The sequence below is a fragment of the Eulemur rufifrons genome, chromosome 24 (assembly GCF_041146395.1).
Source record: "Eulemur rufifrons isolate Redbay chromosome 24, OSU_ERuf_1, whole genome shotgun sequence".
In the NCBI taxonomy this organism is placed as follows: Eukaryota; Metazoa; Chordata; class Mammalia; order Primates; family Lemuridae; genus Eulemur; species Eulemur rufifrons.
Window position 1 is genome coordinate 6,290,661 of NC_091006.1, and position 18,859 is coordinate 6,309,519.

The following is an 18,859-nucleotide window of genomic DNA, read 5'->3' on the forward strand; positions in this document are numbered from 1 at the left end:
TGAGCCTGACCCCAGATTGGTCGGCCAGCGGTTCCCATCCACCAACCGGACTGGTTGCCTCCAGCATCCACTCTGATTGGTGTGCGTGACTCCTCTGCGCCTGCTCTGGTTGGCCCATTCAACATCTAGCCTCCCCTACAGTGCACCATGATTGGCTTCTTTCAGATGCCCATTCTGACTGGCCCATGTTTATACACCTCCCTTCCGCTTCTCCTGGATTGGCTGCTTTCAAGGCATCTGGGCCAATTGGCCAGCTTTCAGTCCCCAGCTCTCACCCCAGCCCAACATCCCCCTGCTCAGAGCCTTGGTGTGAAAGTGACCCCAACCCCCATAACCCATTAACCCCCACAGCCTGGAGGGGGGCTGAGGGCGATACCAGCTGCCTGAACGTCTGCTCGGTTGGCAGACACTCCCTGATGTCGCACAAGTGGTGACATCAGAGAGGTACTGATGTTGTATAAAGACACTTGAGGCCCCAGCTTCATGACTCAGGGCCCCTCAGGTCTCTATCTGCTGATGTCCTGGACTCTGAGGTCGGGGCCCCCTGGTGTCATGAATGTTAGTGGCCCTCATAGTATCTTTGAAGTGGTGGCTGCTCCTCCCAGCACCCCTGCGCTTTGGGCATGTGTGTGCAGTGTGCATGGGCCGTGTGCATGCATGTGCTGTGTCTTGGCGCTTCTGACGCCTCCTGGGCCCTGCCCCCTCTGTTCCACGCAGGAGAGAAGGTCATGGCAGATGATGAATTCACACAAGACCTGTTCCGATTCCTGCAATTGCTCTGCGAGGGCCACAATAATGGTGAGGAGAGGGGTTGGGGGTGGAGAGGAGACCATGGTTTGGGGTCAGTCTGGAAGGGTTGCCTGAGTTAGTCTCCAATGCCCCTCCTCCCTTTATGAGCTGATGGCCTCCCCAGCCACCCAGGCCTTGTCTTTGACTCTGCTGTCCATCCTTCCAGCCGGTGTCACTATATCGACCTTCCAAAATCTCCCTGAAATTTCTGGAATCTAGCCACTTTGCTTCACTTTCACCTCCTCTGGCCAGTCCAATTTCCCAAAAGCAATCTGCCAACAATCAATTTGGCCAAAAATCAGTTTGACCAAATGGGCAATTTGTTACACACCATTTTCCCACAGGCATTTTGCAGCAGCTGCCAAATCTCAGTACATGTGGTAGATTTCTGTACTTCGGATCTGTAGAGAAAAAAAATGCCTGGTGTTTTTACATGAATCAATTAGAATCACTTACTTATTTTGCTTATAAAATACTCTGCCAGGAGGAAGGCCTACAGATTCTTTCCTAACTTAAGCAAGCGTTTTCCTAACTTAAGCAAGAGTTTTCACAACTTTTGTTCCAGTTCAGCCGACTTAACACGATTGAGGATGACACAGCAAATTAGTGAACCAGATCACTGATGAGAAAATATAGCCTCGTGTGGCACAAATAGTTTGCAACATTAAAGGAACAGTCAAAATTCTGTACAGCAAACATTCTACCCAATGCCATTTCCTATAACAAACATGTACAGTCTCAAGGTTGTGGTTATAACCCTTAGCAGATGATTATGAAACCACAGACTACCTGGAAATTAACTTTCGTGACAAGAATCAGAGTAATTAGAAATCTAACTTCCGTAACCTTCACCCCACTTGGCTGCTGCTGTTTAAGGTACCTGATTTGTAAATATTTTTAATCTTCACTCTTCTTTTCAAAAAAGGATCGAGTACGATCCATTGCTTGGCATTCTCAAAAACTCTTGTGTTCACAACTAGTTTTTCCTCAAGGTTTATTAAATACCTTTGTGCCATGTGACTAAGATTTTTTTTTTTTTTTTTTTTTTTTGAGACACAGTCTCGCTCTGTCACCCAGGCTAGAGTGCCGTGACATCAGCCTAGCTCACAGTAACATCAAACTCCTGGGCTCAAGCAATCCTCCTGCCTTAGCCTCCTGAGTAGCTGAGACTACAGATGTGAGCCATGATGCCCAGCTAATTTTTCTATTTTTAGTAGAGACGAGAATCTCACTCTTGCTCAGGCTGGTCTCGAACTCCTGACCTCAAGCGATCCTCCTGTCTTGGCCTCCCAGAGTGCTAGGATTATAGATGTGAGCCAGCACGCCTGGCCTCTGACTAAGATTTTCATTCTTTAATTTGAACTAAGGTGGAATCAGTCATTGGGTTTTATTTCCTGGATCTATCACTTTATGAAAATGAGAATGTTCTTATAGGTGGGATTTCTCTCTCCCAACAAGTTTGCAAACCAGTCCTCTGCCTAAATTCATGGATTCATTAACTGGCCCAATCAAATATTTGAAATACCTTTCTAATCTCTGAAGCCTTGCATGTCTTGAGTATTCAATGCTATTTAAAGCAGAAAAAAGGTTTGTCTCCTGTGTATTTGCACAGGTCTATGAAAGTGTTTGCAGTTGGCAGAATTCTTTATGGGAGAATTAACCTTTTAAGCATATAGTCCAATTTAACACAAATAAAGGAGTTAGAAAGAAATTATTGATGGGAAAGCCTGTACATTTACTTATAAAATCTTGAATATTTGAGCACATTCTTTGTCTATATCATGGAACCAGGAAAATGGGCATTTTGTTGAGCCAGCCTGATACAGCGATTGTGAAGTGACTACAAGGAAGTCAAGTGGAAAGTAAAACTTTTGTGTGGGGAAAAAACTTTCAAGGGCTGTTAAAACCATCCCATGCAGCCAGGCACGGTGGCTCATGCCTGTGATCCTAACACTCTGGGAGGCCGAGGCGGGAGGATCTCTTGAGGTCAGGAGTTGGAGACCAGCCTCAGCGAGAACCCTGTCTCTATTAAAAATAGAAAAAAGGCCGGGCGCGGTGGCTCACGCCTGTAATCCTAGCACTCTGGGAGGCCGAGGTGGGCGGATCCTTTGAGCTCAGGAGTTCGAGACCAGCCTGAGCAAGAGCGAGACCCCACCTCTACTAAAAATAGAAAGAAATTATATGGACAGCTAAAAATATATATAGAAAAAATTAGCCGGGCATGGTGGCGCATGCCTGTAGTCCCAGCTACTCGGGAGGCTGAGACAGGAGGATCGCTTGAGCTCAGGAGTTTGAGGTTGCTGTGAGCTAGGCTGACGCCACGGCACTCACTCTAGCCTGGGCAACAGGGTGAGACTCTGTCTCAAAAAAAAAAAAAAATAGAAAAAAATTAGCCGGGCGTGATGGTGCGTGTGCCTGTAGTCCCAGCTACCCAGGAGTTTGAGCTCACAGAGAGCTATGATTGTGCCACCGCACTCCAGCCTGGATGACAAAGTGAGACCCTGTTTCTAAAAGCAAAACAAAAGAAAATGTTGGGAAAAAAAACGAATGAATGAATGAGCCTCTACCAAATCTGGCACGTCGTAGGCCCTCAATGATAATATTTTTAGATAAATGATCATATAAACTTGATAAATATTTATTAAATAAATTAATGATTATATGCCTTCTGGCACACAATAGATACCCAGTAAATATGTATTTCATAAATGAATAAATGACCCACTGTCCATCTCCCCTAGCACATGGTAGATGCTCAATGAATGAATAACTTTTCATCTCCCTAGATTTCCAAAACTACCTACGGACACAGACCGGGAACACAACCACTATAAACATCATCATCTGCACGGTGGACTACCTCCTGAGGCTGCAGGTGAGTGTATGAGGCCGTTCAGGTGCATCCTGGCAACCCAGGGACCACCCCCTCACACCCTACTTCCCCCCCAGGAATCCATCAGCGACTTCTACTGGTACTACTCGGGCAAGGATGTCATTGAAGAGCAGGGCAAGAGGAACTTCTCCAAAGCCATGTCGGTGGCTAAGCAGGTGTTCAACAGTCTCACTGAGTACATCCAGGTAGGGCCCACCCTCTAGGGCAGGGCAGGCCTGCATCCAGCGCCCGGCCTGGCGCTCACGTAGCCCTCTGTCCCTCAGGGCCCCTGCACTGGGAACCAGCAGAGCCTGGCGCACAGCCGCCTCTGGGACGCGGTGGTGGGATTCCTGCACGTGTTCGCCCACATGATGATGAAGCTCGCTCAGGTTCGAGTCCTTGTGTTCTTCCTCCACCTGCTTCCGGGCATCCCTCAAGGGGTCCATTTCCAAGTCTTGGCCCCGTGGTCCGTTTATCACCCCAGTGCTCCTGGCATGTTCCAGAATGGTCCCCTACCCATGGCCAAATCTATCTTCCTTCTGGGTTAGCTCTCTGCATAACCTCGCCTCCTCCTCTGCCTCCACCAATCAGCTGATTTCCCATCTACACTTCCATTGGTCTGATGTGTTGGCCCCGCCCCTCTAGCTAAAGCTCCTCTGTGATTGGTTGGTGTTTTTCTGTCCGATGAGGTCATCTCAGATACGGACAGCCCTTCGCGTAGAATGGGGGCAGGCCTCTAGATTAGGGCCTGGGGCTGAGGAAGTGTTTTGCTTCTTTATCTTGCCTGCGGCAGAGGACACCCATCCCAGGCACCCATGATGTAAGGTCCCTGTCGAGCCCCATCTCCCGTCTCCAGAATCCTCGTGTTCCTCTTCTCCCCAACCCTTTGCAGCCTTGTCAATGTCTCACAAACACTTGATCCATTGGCTTTGCTTTCATCTGGTTAACATATGGAAAGCTGCCAAATACTGTTGGGCAGGTTGTGCACTTCACAAGGACATGACCTCTGAGTGGGTCCACATCCTAGGCATCATAAACATATTGGCGTGTTTATTACAATAGTTTTCCAGCAGGTGGCAGTAAAGGGTGCTATATAATTTCTCAACTAGGAAGTATTTTAAGGAAGCCTTTTTCTAATTTACCCAAAGATGCCACAGAGGCTGGCAGAAACCCTGACTGGTGTCATCTGATTTTTTGAAAGGAGTTAAATTTAGAATGCAGTTCCTCAGTCTCAGAGCAGCTGAAGTTGCGCTGTTGGTGTAATCCTAAAATTCTAGAGAATGTTGATATCGTAAGCATAGACTTCCAAATCCTGCTGTGTTCATTCATCAGCCACAGTCCACGTCTAGGTTGCAAAGGCTAAAAATCCAATGCAAAGTGGTAGCTTAAGGAAAAACAATAATTTTAGAGTGGTGTCAGCAGAAATGTCTTTCTCTTCTTTGGCTTCATTCTCAAGCAGGCTGTCTCCATGGGCTACAAAAATGGTGCCACAGGTTTCCCATCTACCCCCCCAACAGCTCCAGAGGGAAGAGAGCTCTTCTTTCCTGGGAGCTCCAAGGAAAGACCTGAGATTCTGTCTCACTGGACTGTTAGGTCACATGCCCATCCCTAAACCAATCACCATAACCTTGGGAAAGAAAGCTCTGACTGGCCAGACCTGGTCATATACCTACCCATAGAACCAGGAGGTAGGGTTAGCCCCACGTGCTGAGAGAAGGATTCCAGGCACCCCAGTTGAAAGTTGAGGGGTTGCTAAGATACAAGGGGGACTGAATCATGGGCAGACACAAACCACAGGAATCCACCCATCTTAGGATCTTGACATCCTGGAATGTTGGAACCTTAGACTCAGAATGCAGAGCTTGGGAACTTTGGAAGTGTGTTAGGACTGGAACCAGCAACTCCTAGAACTAGCATTGCGGTAGAAGGAGCCTTATGTTGCATTTACCTGGTATCCTCCCCTGCCCTCTCCATTTTACTGGTGGAACCATATGAAGTTATCACTTTGTAGGTCAAAAATGGTCACATATTGGCAATTTTACGTGACTCAACCTCATACAAATAGGGACCATGAGGCAGAACTTTGTCTTGGAGGTTTCTGTGGGCCCTACACGAGGCATCGTGGCAGGGGAGGCAACGTACGACCATACTCTCCCCAGAAAGCACACGGCTGTCTCCCCCAGCCTTCCTCCTGAACCCAGAGTCCCACTGTCGCCATCACACATTCTAGTCAACATACGTGCGTCAAGCACCCACCATAGGTCAGACACAGTGCTGGGCCTCTGGCTCTTCCCAGATCTGGGTCTCTGTCCCCAGTATTTGTCTCTGTCTGTCTCTGCCCCACATGCCTTCCCTCCAAGCCTCCCAGTCCTCCTTGTCTGCCAGCCCCTTGCCTTTACACATCACCTGTTGGACCCTTCCCCCAAATGCCAGCCCACCCCCACAATCTTGTCTCTCTGCCCCCTCCCCTGCTTCCGAGGAACATGTCTGGACTCAGGTCCCCTCGGAGGTAAGAAGGGAGAAAAAGGGGGTCTTAGGTGAGGAGGGACAGAAGGTGGGGGAGGTGGGGAGGTGTCTCTGCAGAGACCAGCCCTCACTCAGCTGGGATGCGGGATCTCTAGGACTCAAGCCAGATCGAGCTGTTGAAGGAGCTGCTGGATCTACAGAAGGACATGGTGGTGATGTTGCTGTCACTACTAGAAGGTAAACACCCAGGGGCTCGGGATGGGGGTCAGTACAAAGATTCAGACCGGCCAGAGAAAGGCCCTCTGGGACCCAGGAGGCCTTGCAATAACAAGCTCAGCAAACACTGAGCACTTACTTTGTGCCAGATCCTGATGGTACATAGTTAATTTATTGACTCTCCAGGGAAATCTTAATAAAATGGGTGGCACAGACACTTTTATTTATGTCCTTAATATTTATTTATTTGCTAACTATATAAATTAGCTTTTTTTTTTTTTCTTTTTTGAGACAGAGTCTCGCTCTGTTGCCCAGGCTAGATTGCTGTGGCATCAGCCTAGCTCACAGCAACCTCAAACTCCTGGGCTCAAGCGATCTTCCTGCCTCAGCCTCCCGAGTAGCTGGGACGACAGGCATGCGCCACCATGCACGGCTAATTTTTTCTGTTTTTAGTAGTTTTCAGCTAATTATTTCTATTTTTAGTAGAGACAGGGTCTCGCTCTTGCTCAGGCTGGTCTTGAACTCTTGACCTCAAGCGATCCTCCCACCTCGGCCTCCCAGAGTGCTAGGATTACAGGCATGAGCCACCATGTCCAGCCATCAGTTAGCTTTTGTTGCATAACAAATATCCCCCAAACTTAATGACTTTAAAACCATAATTTATTAACAAATACAATTTAACTAAAAACAGACTTTTTTCTGTAGAGATTCTTTGTAGAGGTTCATAAATAGTATCCTCATTCTTTTACATGGCTGCGTGGGCTGCATTGTGTGGGTGTACAGTGACCCATTTAACCAAACCCCTACTGATGGACATTCAACTGTTGTTTTTCAATATTTTGCTATTACAAACAATGTTGCGATGTGTAATCCTCCTACAGTGTTTCACTTTTTGGGGTGACTAGTCATTACCTTTTAAAAATCAGAAGGTTCACCTTAAACATCAAGATGTCCAGCTTTTCTTGAAAAACTGAAAGTTTCTGTGGCCCCGAGTCCACATTCTCAAGTGGCAAAAATCAGCTGGCCTGGATTACATAACTGAATTATATTGATGTTAAATCTCTGGATTTTGATGACTATACTGTGACTGTAATGGAGAATGTCCTTGCCTTTTAGGACATATACACTGACATGTCTGGGGGTAAAGAGGCCTCATGTCTGCAACTTACCCTCAAATAGTTCAGGAAAACAAAATCCATACAGAAAGAGAATTTTAAAACAAATGTAGCAAAATATAAACAATCAGTGAATCTGGAATAGAGGAGGCTCCCTAACACTATTCTTGCAGCTTTTGTGTAAATTTGAAATTATATTAAAATTTAATATAATTTCATGAGTGCAGTGGCTCATGCATGTAATCCCAGCACTTCGGGAGGTTGAGGCAGGAGGATCGCCTGAGGCCAGGAGATAAGCCTGGGCAACATAGAGAGACCCTGTCTCTACAAAAAATGAAAAAATTAGCTGGGCGTGGTGGCATGTACCTGTAGTCCAGGAGGATCACTGGGGCCCAGAAGTTGGAGGTTGCCATGAGTTGTGATCACACCACTGCACTCCAGCCTGGGTGATACAGCAAGACCTTTCTCAAAAAAAAATTTTTTTTAAATACAAAAATATGCTGTAGCCAAGCTTTGGCCATTGCCTTTAGAGGGCATGTGGGATCCCAGTTTGCCCCAGTCTTCACCTCTCCCTGCTGTCTTTCCAGTGGCTTCTGTGGACCTATTGACCCCTGTAGATTAGCAGAAGTTTTAGGTGTGTAAGCAGAGGTCATGAAGCTCTGGGTTCAAATCCTCCCCTTCCCTTACTGGTTATGTAACCATGAGTGTGTGACCTCCTCTGAATCTCTGTAAAAATGGATAGTAACACAGTTCCCTTACAAGGCTGTCATGAGATCATGCCAAGGCAGCGCTTGGCATGGCATCTGGTGCCTACTGTCATATGTCATCGTTGCCTTTGTTGATGGTTTCCCCCAGCGAGCAGGGGAGGTGCACGAAGGCAGGGTCAGCCAGCTTCACACGGGATGCTGACGCAGATCAGGAAGGGACCCTTTGAGGGGAGGCTTGGGCTGGCCGGGGCAGCTCCCACCAGCATGGTGGCTCCTGAGCTGGCAAGAGAGGGAAGCCGGTGGGACTCCAGAGAGGAGGGTCTGCCGGCCGCACTGACCCGGGACTGCCCGCAGGGAACGTGGTGAACGGCATGATCGCCCGGCAGATGGTGGACATGCTCGTGGAATCCTCATCCAATGTGGAGATGATCCTCAAGTTCTTCGACATGTTCCTGAAACTCAAAGACATCGTGGGCTCCGAGGCCTTCCAGGACTACGTCACTGATCCCCGCGGGCTCATCTCCAAGAAGGACTTCCAGAAGGTGCGTGCTGGACTGGGGTTGGACCCAGGATGCAGGTGGGGCTGCCGAGTGCCAGCCGTGCCCTTTCTGCCCGCCGGCCTTGGGCAAGAGAGTCCCCTCTGAGCCTCTCTCTCTTTATCTGTAAAATGGGGATAAAACAGTCCTTGGGATTGTTTTGAGGATGAAATGCATTCACACTAATGAGAACCATTATTGCCATTCTATTTATGAAGACATTATCATCATTATGAATAGGGCTCAGTTATTCCGTTAGTAAACGTTTACTAGCTTTCTTCTCTGTGCTGGGTCTGTCCTGGACCGAGCAATGACCAAGACAGACAAAGACCCCACTTTCATGGGGTGACAGTCTAATAGGGGAGGCAGGCAGTCACTCACTGGGCCAGGACGGGTATGAATCCTGAGGCTGTTAGGAGGAAAGTGCTGGAACCAGCTTTACCCTGCCCACCCCTCCCATCCCAGCTCTGCCGTCACTCCTGATGTAGCCCTGGCTGAGTCACTGTCTTCTCTGGGCGTCAAGTGCCTCGCTGTCAAATGGGGATGGGACGATAGCATGAACTATCGCACGGGACTGCTGTGAGGCAGGCAGTGTGTGGACGGTACCTGGAAGACAGTGAGCGCTCAGGAGATGTTAGCTACTGTTATTACTGCCAGATCTTTTCCATCACCGTTTTGTTAACTTCTTATTTTGAAATAACTTCAGTTTTATGGAGAAGTTGCAAGAATAGCACATAGAATGTCTGAATACCCTTCGCCCAAGTTGCCCAAATGTTAACTTTGCCAGTTGCGCTGTCATGGTTTTCCTTTACGTCTGAATACTTCGGGATGTATTTCCTGAGAACAGGTTCATTCTCTTCCATAACCACAGAAAAATTACGTAAATCAAGAAATTAACACTCACGCGATGCTGCTCTCTAATCCTTGTTCGATTCTCGCTTGTAGAAGAAATCTTTTTCTTTGTCAAGGATCCGGCTCGGGACCAGGGATTGCATTCGGGTATTTTGTGGCATCTCCCTTGGTGTGGGTTGGTCTCAGTTTTCCTTATGATTAGATTTGGGTCCCGGGTCTTTGGCAGGAGTGTCAGAGTCTCTGTTGCACCACATCGGGAAGCGCACGATGCCGTTTCTTCCCGCTCCTGTTGAAGTGAACGTGGATGACTTGGTTAGGGTGGTGTCACCGGGGTCTCCACCGGGAAGGCGCTATTATTCCCTTTGGAACCAGTAAGTATCTCTCGAGGACACAGTTTGAGACTGTGTAAATGTCTGCTCACTCTCTAGGTTGGCACCCACCGGTGATTCTTCCCTGAAACCATTGTTACTAAGGCAGTTGACAAAGCGTGGTTTTCTAACACGCTTGCCCCTCGCTAGGCGCGATTCGACTGTAAGGAGGAGTTTTCCTTCTTCCCCATGTATTGACTCCTTCGTCCAACTATGGATATCACGTGGACTTGCGGTTTCTTATTTTATTCCATGGGTTGCCATTGTCACTGGCCATCAGCATTTGAGCAAGCTCGGTCCCCTGAGTGACAAGTGAGGGGCCTCATACCTCCCAGCCGCCCTCGGGAGCCGCCTGCATCTCCACCTGCTTCCCAGCCACGCCTCTCAAGAGCCATCTGCCCTTGGTCACTCCTCTGTCACCTCCCACGCCTTCCCTGATTCAGAGCTTGCTGGCTTCTGTCTCTGTTACTCCTCTGAAACTACTCCGACCGAGATAATCGGTGACCTCTTTGCCCCACACTCTTTCTTGTGACTTGTCATCTTGGCAGCATTTGCCACAGCCGGCCCTTTCCTCCCCGCCCTGAGGGCCAATGCCTGCCTCCCTGAGCCCGCGCCTCACCGTCTCGGGACCCCCGCCTCCCCAGCCGGTCCCTCCTAGCCTCCCAAATGTCACTGCGTCTGAGCCCTCCATCTGCTTGAAGAAGACAGATTCTCAGTCTGTGCCAGGTCCTGTGTATAAATGAATGAGCCCATTTACCCCTTACAGCAGCCCTGTGATAGGGAAACTGGGGCACAGGGAGGTGAAACTGAGCCTGCTCAAGGTCACCCAACATAGGTGACAAAGCTGGGATTAGAACTCAGGCAGTCTGGCCCCAGAGCATACCAGATTCATCTGTTGATCTAGTCGAATACACGGTGAGCACTTCCTGAATGCTCCCTGCATGCAAGGCCCCGCCCTACTGTGGAGACTGGCGGGTTTAGGGGGCGTCTGGGGAGGGCTGCGAGGGAAGCAGACAGCAGCTTGCGGGAGCCAAGTTTGCATCACTCACGGCTTGAAATGCGTAAGGATCCCTCCTGCCTATTCGGGGCTTCACAGATCACAAGGTCTGACGTGACGTATGTGACATTTTACAACTCAACATCTGGTTTCACTAAGTTACCATCTATAACTTGAACAAAATGCATCTGTTTTATTTTTTGAATGCACAACCCGTCCGTGTGATTTTACAAACCAAAATATAACAAGGTAGGAAGTGAGAAGTCTCATTCCCACCCCTTCCCATTCTACCCTTCCCCCACCCCCACCACTGGACACCCTTCGATGCGTTTCTTTCGTATCCTTCCAACATCTTTTAATGCAAATATAAACAGATATTCTCACTTTCTTCCTTTCATACATAATAGGGAACTATATGACTGGTCTCTATTATTTAACAACATATTCCGGAGATACAGTGAACTTCCTCATTCTTTTTTACAGGTGCCCAATATTCTACTTAGCGTGTATATTATGGTTTGTTTGTTTATTCCCTGTTGGTGAATATTTGCTTTGTCCCCAGTGTTCTACTGTTACAACCCATGCTACAGTCAGGGCTGCCATGGATAGTTGTGCAAGTTCCACACTGCACAAGGGTGCCATTTATAGCATAGACATTTTGTATTTGTATATCTATTACTGCAGAGTTTTAGCAGATGAAAGAAAGTGTGCTGAAGAAGGCTGTATATGGGCCACTAGCAATGCTGGCTATAACAATTCCCCTTATACATGCGACATTCTGTACGTGTGGTTTCTATCAGAGGATGAATGTCCAGAAGTGGGATTGCTGGGTTAAAGGGTAGATGCATTTGTCATTTGGGCAGATACTGCCCTCCATTTTCCCCTTTCATTAATATCAGGTGAGTGTGTCTGTTTTGCCACAGCCGCGCCACCACACCACGTTGTCAAATCTTTGGATTTTTACCAATCTGGTAGATGAAAAATGGTATTGCTATGTAGGGTTTTTTTGGGTTTGTTGTTTTTGTTTTTTTGTTTTTTTGAGACAAGGTCTTGCTCTGTCTTCTGGGCTAGAGTGTAGTGGCATCATCGTAGCTCACAGCAACCTCAAACTCCTGGGCTCAAGCGATCCTCCTGCCTCAGCCTCCCGAGTAGCTGGGACTACAGACATGTGTTACCACTCCCGGATAATTTTTCTATTTTTTTGTAGAGATGAGGTCTTGCTTTTGCTCAGGCTGGTCTTGAACTCCCGGGCCCAAGCCATGCTCCCGTCTCCACCTCCCAAAGTGCTAGGGTTACAGGCGTGAGCCACTGCACCCTGCCTGCTGTGCAGTTTTGATTTGCATTTCTCCTATTATGAGGGCAGTTAAGCATCTTTTCTGTGAACTGACCATATCGTTGGCTTATTTCCATTGGGATGTTGGTATTTTTCTTCTTGATTTCTTGGAGCTCTTTACATATTAGGCTGATCAGAACTTTATTAGTGATAAGAGTTGCATCTATTTTTCCTAATTCACCATTTGTCTTTTGACATTTTTATGATGCTATTTGACCATGCAGAATACCTTATTTTTATGTAGAAAATAACTTTGAATATTTTTAAAACTTTTAACTAAACAGGAATACATTCCTCTTGTAAAAAAAAAAACAAAAACAGAAACAAAAAAACCCTCAGAACTTATAGTTATGGTTGAGGTCACCTTTGGTCCCCATCCCCAATCCTGTTCTCATCTTACTGCTCCAAAGGCTGCTACTGTTATTCATTTGGTGTACATCTCTCCAGATGTTTTATCTGCATTTCTATTCATATGTAAATCTGCATTAAAAATATAGCATTGTTTTTTGGTTTCCCAAGTTATTCATGGTTGACAGAGTTCTTGACAGTTCACAAAGCACATCTCCACTGGTGAAGTACTTTGCAGACTCCAAAACATCTACTACCGATTGGAAAGCCCTTTCTGGTGATTGAAACCACATTTTAGGCTACTAATTTATTCTTGTTTACTAAACTGTCTTGAGATTTTCTTTATTTTTTTCCTATCTGCAAATATATTTCTATGTATCTCTTAATTAAAAGACTTCCTTTTTATTTTTATTTTTTATTTATTTATTTTTTTTTTTTTTTGAGACAGAGTCTCACTCTGTTGCCCGGGCTAGAGTGAGTGCCGTGGCGTCAGTCTAGCTCACAGCAACCTCAAACTCCTGGGCTTAAGCGATCCTACTGCCTCAGCCTCCCGAGTAGCTGGGACTACAGGCATGCGCCACCATGCCTGGCTAATTTTTTATATATATATATTTTAGTTGTCTATATAATTTCTTTCTATTTTTAGTAGAGACGGAGTCTCACTCTTGCTCAGGCTGGTCTCGAACTCCTGACCTCGAGCGATCCACCCGCCTCGGCCTCCCAGAGTGCTAGAATTACAGGCGTGAGCCACCACGCCCGGCCAAGACTTCCTTTTTAAAGGATCTTTATTGAGATGTCATTTACATACCATAAAATTTACCCATTTAAAAGGTACCATTCAATTGTTTTTAACGTATTCACAGAATTGTGCAACCATCACTACAATCCAATTTTAGAACATTTTAATCACCCCAAAAAAGAAACCCCATGCTCTTTAGCATTTCCCATTTCCCCCACCCCAGCCCCTGGGAACCACTAATCTATTTTCTGTCTCTATAGATTTGCCTATTCTGGACACTTCATATAAATGGTACCATAAAATATGTGTGGTCTCAAAAGGCTTTCCTTTTATTTGAAAAACCACGATGTTCGCTGGGCACAGTGGTTCACACCTGAAATCCTAGTGCTCTGAGAGGCCGAGGTAGGAGGATTGCTTGAGCTCAGGAGTTCGAGACCAGCCTGAGCAAGAGCAAGACCTCATCTCTACAAAAAATAGAAAAATTAGCCAGGCGTGGTGGTGCACGCCTATACTCCCAGCTACTCGGGAGGCTGAGGCAGAAGGATTGCTTGAGCCCAGAGTTTGAGGTTGCTGTGAGCTAGGCTGACGCCACGGCACTCTAGCCCGGGCAACAGAGTGAGACTCTGTCTCAAAAAAATAAAAAAATAAAAAAAATAAACCACAATGTCATTATCACTCCTAACCAAAAAAACAAAAAACAATAAAAGTAAAACAAAAAGTACCCACAATTCTTTAAATTATCACCTATTCAGTCAGTGTTCAAATTTCCAAATCTCGTGACTATTGTATATGATTTTTGCAGTTTCTTTGAACCATGATCCAAACAAGGCCCACTCTTTGCAATTAGCTTATGTTTCTTTAAATCTCCTTTAATCTATCACTTCTCCTCCATCACTTTTTTTCTTGCAGTTTATCTACTGAAGACCCAGGTTGCAGAGCTGCACTGCCCAACAGAAATACAATATGAGCAACCTGTATATGATCTAGTAACGTTTTTTAAAAAGTAAGAGGAAACTTGTACATCAAAACTATTATTTCAACATGTAATCAATATAAAAAAATTATTAATTAGACATTTTCTATTCTTTTTTCTCACTAAGTCTATCATTGGATAGTGCTATCCTACCTGTAGTTTCCCACAGTCTAAATCTGGCTGGTGCATCCTTGTGTCACTTCATGTGTTCCTCTGTCCCCTATGTTTCCTATCAACTGGAACTCAGATCTAGAAGTTCTATCAGATTCAGGTTTTGGGTATGTGGAGATTTTTGGCCAGAATTTTCCTATGTGGTGCTCTGTAAATCCATGAAGGGGCAGATCCGAGGTGGTCAACTCTCTTTCTGTGATGTCAGCAGCTGTTGCCATTCAATGCCCAGACACATTAGTTCATTAGAGATTGCAAAGTGGTGATATTCTCATTTATTTATTTATTTATTTCTTACTTACTTTTTTTTTTTTTGAGACAGAGTCTCACTTTGTTGCCCGGGCTAGAGTGAGTGCCGTGGCATCAGCCTAGCTCACAGCAACCTCAAACTCCTGGGCTCAAGCAGTCCTCCTGCCTCAGCCTCCCGAGTAGCTGGGACTACCAGATGCGCGCCACCATGCCCGGCTAATTTTTTCTATATATTTTTAGTTGTCCAGCTACTTTCTTTCTATTATTAGTAGAGACGGGGTCTCGCTCTTGCTCAGGCTGGTCTCGAACTCCTGAGCTCAAGCGATTCTCCCGCCTCAGCCTCCCAGAGCGCTAGAAATATTCTTGCTTCTAAATGTTTGAATATTTACAAAGCATCATATGGTTTCCAAACAAATCTTTGTATTTTACACCATGCTTTTCAGTTCCTTGATGGTTTAAAAGGCATGTTCAGGGTTTTTTTTTTTATTTTGTTTTGTTTTTTTAGGATCTCTTAATTTTCAAAAAGTATAACAAAGTTCAAAACTCTTCTCAGTTTTCAAGATGTTTCATTCTTGGACAAAGGTGTCTGAGCACCTACTGTGTGTCAGGCACTGCCCTAGACCTGAAGGTGCGGCAGTCGGCAAAACAGAGGCCCTCACGGCTGACAGGCCGGCGGGCAGGGGCAGATGAAAATAACCAAATAAATGAAGTCATTGCAGGTTACAGTCTGTGGTCTGAAGGAGACGAGCAGGGTGGCGTGCGAGTGAGCAGGGAGGAGTGAGCCCTGGAAGTGGCTGGTTGAGGAAGGCCTTTTGGAGGAAGGGACATTGAGGCTGAGAGTTAAAAGGTACCCTGTGAAGAGGGGCTTGCCATGTCCCAGGCAAAAGCAAGTGCAACGGCTGAACGATGGGCACAAGAAGGATGGAAAGGAGGCCAGCTGGAGAGGGAGGCTGAGGACGGGGGAAAGGATGTCTGAGAGGTGACACGGACAGACGTACAGGGCCTGGTGGGCTGCAGGAAGGACTTTGACTTTTAGCCCAAATGAGGTGGAAGGAAGGGAGGGTTCTGCACAGGGGAGGGCTGTGACCTGCAGTAGGTGCTTACGGGTTCCTCCCCCGTGTGTGGGGACAGCAGAGGGACAGAGAGGCGGCTGCCGTGAGGGTCCAGGTGGGAGACAGTGGAGGACAGGACTAGGGCTGGGGCCATGGCGGGGCAGAAGTGGGTGGGCCTGGATCCGTCTCGAAAGCAGAGCTGACAGACTTACTGCTGGGTCAGGCGTGGGTGGTGACAGAAGAATCAAGGATGACGCAAAGATTTTAGCTTAAGCCCCTGGGTGGTGGCATCGCTAAGCCTGAGATGGGTGAGACTGTGGGAGGAGAGGTTTTGAAATCAAAAGTTCAGTTTGGGCCATTTTCATTTTGGGGCAGATGTCCACAATAAGGTAGACATTTAAAAAGTGTCATATGGTTTCCAGGTAGGGCTACAGCTGCGAGACTCTCGATTCTGAGGAACAGTCAGAGCTGGGGACGTAGACTTGACAATCACTGGTGTGGGATGGCATTCGGAGTCTGGGGCCTCGGGGATGTCTCCAGGGAACACACATATCTCGGGAAGGGGGTGAAAATCCCAGGCCTGGGGCCACCCCCCGACCATTAGAAGCCTGGAAGAGTGGTATACCCCAGGAAAAGAAATGGACAATAGTCAGAGAAGGTATTTTAAAATAAGGGGATGTGGCCAGGTGCAGTAGCTCATACCTATAATCTTAGCACTTTGGGAGGCTGAGGTGGGAGGATCACTTGAGGCCAGGAGTTTGAGACCAGCCTGAACAAGATCGAGACCCCATCTCACAAAAAAAAAAAAATAGAAAAATTAGCTGAGCATGGTGGCAGGTACCTTTAATCCCAGCTACTCAGGAAGCTGAGGCAGGAGGATCACTTGAGTCCAGGGGTTTGAGGTTGCAGTGAGCTATGATGACACCACTGCACTCTGGCCCAGAAGACAGAGCAAGACCCTGTCTCAAAGAAAAGCAGGGAGAGATGCCGTAGACCTGTGACCGTGAGCAGCTCAAAGGCAGTGAATAATAAATAGCTCTTTAAGTCTGCAATAAAAAATGGCCTCCAATAAAACTACCTTGCAAAAACTGGGAAAGAAACGGACTGGGAAGAGCAAAAAGGTTGAAGAGGCAGAGCCTGAAGAATTTGTGATGGAAAAAGTACTGGAGCGACGTGCAGTAAATGGGAAAGTGGGGCATTTCCTGCAGGGGAAGGTTTGCAGATGCTCACAGTACTTGGGAACCTGAAGAAACTACAGATTGTCCAGAATTAATGGAAGCATTTCTTAATTCTCAAAAAGCCGGTAAAGAAAAAGATGGTACAAAAAGAAAATCTTTATCTGACAGTGAATCTGATGATAGCAAATCAAAGAAGAAAAGAGAGTCTGTTGACAAACAAAGAGGCTTTCCCTGAGGTCTTGATCCTGAAAGAATAATCAGCGCCACAGACAGCAGTGGAGAATTAATGTGTCTTATGAGATGGGAAGATTCAGATGTGGCAGATTTGGTGCTGGCACAAAGAGGCAAATATGAAATGTCCTCAAATTGTAATTGCTTTTTATGAAGAGAGACTACCTTGTCATTCTTGTCCAGAAGATGAAGTTCAATAATTGCACTGCTTTATATATATATATATATATATATATATATATATAATCTCAGTCTTGGTTTTTGATTTACTAGTGTGAAGAAATAAGTACATTCTAATAAACCAAGTTTGATACAAAAGAAAAGTGGGGTGGCAGGCAGGGGGGCGGGAAATGGACAAATGGACGATGACAAAGAGAGATCAGCAAATCACAAGAGCAGAGTCCAGGAGCGAATGGAGGAGGTAGGGTCCCAGGCCCCTGTGAAGGGGTGGTCTTTTGAGAGACAGTGTCACACTGCTCATCATATAGGGGGAGAGAGTTCGGTAGAGTGAGGGTAGAAGGTGAGGAGTTCCTGTGTGATTATGTCTCTGTGGTTTCTAGAGCCCTTCATGATTTGCAAAGCATGTTACTCATTTAGAAAGCATTTTGCAAAGTTCTTGGCTTTTTACAAAGCACTTTTTAGAGCCAGAAGATTATGCTTCTGTTCATACCCCAGAGCAACGCTTCTCACACTGCATATTGCAACCCATCTGGAGGTCATGACATTAATCTAGTAAGTCATGATCAGCATCTTTAAAAATAAAATAGAGCATTATAGAGTGTGTTGCACAGCAGAAGTCAGAATTGTGTTATGAAACCTTTTTTTTTTTTTAGTCACATTGTAAAATGCATTCTTACTGCAAGTGCAGTCAAGAACATTTGAAAAACGGCCCCAGAGAACCTCTTGCAAAAGTGCACAGGACGATGCTGAGATAAGTGCCCCAATTTTTTAAAAAAACAAAAAATGTTTTAAATCGCATAGGAGATCAGCACAAGAGTGTTCAATGAAAGTGCTGTCTGTAAACTAAAAAAAGAAAAAGGGAAGCAACCTAAATGTCCACCATCAGAACAGATGAAGAGTGTTATGTTTATAGAACGGGAATACTACACAGCAGTGAAAATGAATTCATTTGTATATCTCAACGTAGACAGATCTTGCAAACATACAGTAGAGTGAAAAAAGCAAGTTTTAATTACATGATTATAACAGCAATTCTCTAAATTTAAAAGAATGCACAGGATACTATATACTTTTTCGAGGCCAGTGACAGGACATAGGTAGTAGAAGCATTGTCGCATGTTTGGAAGGTTATACACCAACTCCAGGATAGTGGTCACCTCCACGGAGGGAGGGGGAATGGGGCAAAGGCAGGGTGCACAGAAGGCTCCAACCATACCTGTAACGTTTTAGATCTTTAGAAATATAGCATTAAGAAATATGTCACCATGAGCCCTTGTTACTTCTGGGTGATGAGTGGTGGTTCCCAGTTCAAATTCAGAGGCCACCACTCTGTCAGGTGTCAATTATTTAGTTGTTTGAAATGGGGGGAGGGCAGGGGGATGGTGGCTGAGGTGGTGGCATTCATTAGTGGGGATCCCAGCAGAAAATAGCACCTGCAAACTGAATCAGTCAAGGAGAGTTTTATAAAGGGAGTGGTGACAAGGCTATGG

The 18,859-nt window shown here is 46.2% G+C and overlaps 2 protein-coding genes across 3 annotated transcripts in view; both read left to right on the top strand.

Annotated features, from left to right (window-relative positions):
• RYR1 (ryanodine receptor 1) overlaps positions 1-18,859 on the top strand; it is a 105,715-nt gene that overhangs the window by 70,882 nt on the left and 15,974 nt on the right. For both annotated transcript variants that reach the window (XM_069456778.1, XM_069456777.1), the window contains 6 exons: positions 718-798; positions 3,576-3,664; positions 3,739-3,867; positions 3,946-4,050; positions 6,283-6,364; positions 8,520-8,707. In XM_069456778.1, the coding sequence (XP_069312879.1) occupies positions 718-798; positions 3,576-3,664; positions 3,739-3,867; positions 3,946-4,050; positions 6,283-6,364; positions 8,520-8,707 (674 nt within the window). The remainder of the gene's footprint in view (positions 1-717; positions 799-3,575; positions 3,665-3,738; positions 3,868-3,945; positions 4,051-6,282; positions 6,365-8,519; positions 8,708-18,859) is intronic.
• Positions 16,839-17,215, top strand: LOC138375073 (chromobox protein homolog 3-like). Its single transcript, XM_069458432.1, has 2 exons — positions 16,839-16,994; positions 17,060-17,215. Exons 1-2 carry the CDS (start codon positions 16,839-16,841, stop codon positions 17,213-17,215), a joined length of 312 nt encoding a protein of 103 aa, XP_069314533.1.

Bases quoted from the DNA above. Each gene is read 5' to 3' on its own strand.
- LOC138375073 (XM_069458432.1), top strand. From the start codon at position 16,839: ATGGCCTCCAATAAAACTACCTTGCAAAAACTGGGAAAGAAACGGACT. The intron at 16,995-17,059 runs GTTTGCAGATGC...AATTAATGGAAG, and splicing joins GGCATTTCCTGCAGGGGAAG to CATTTCTTAATTCTCAAAAA.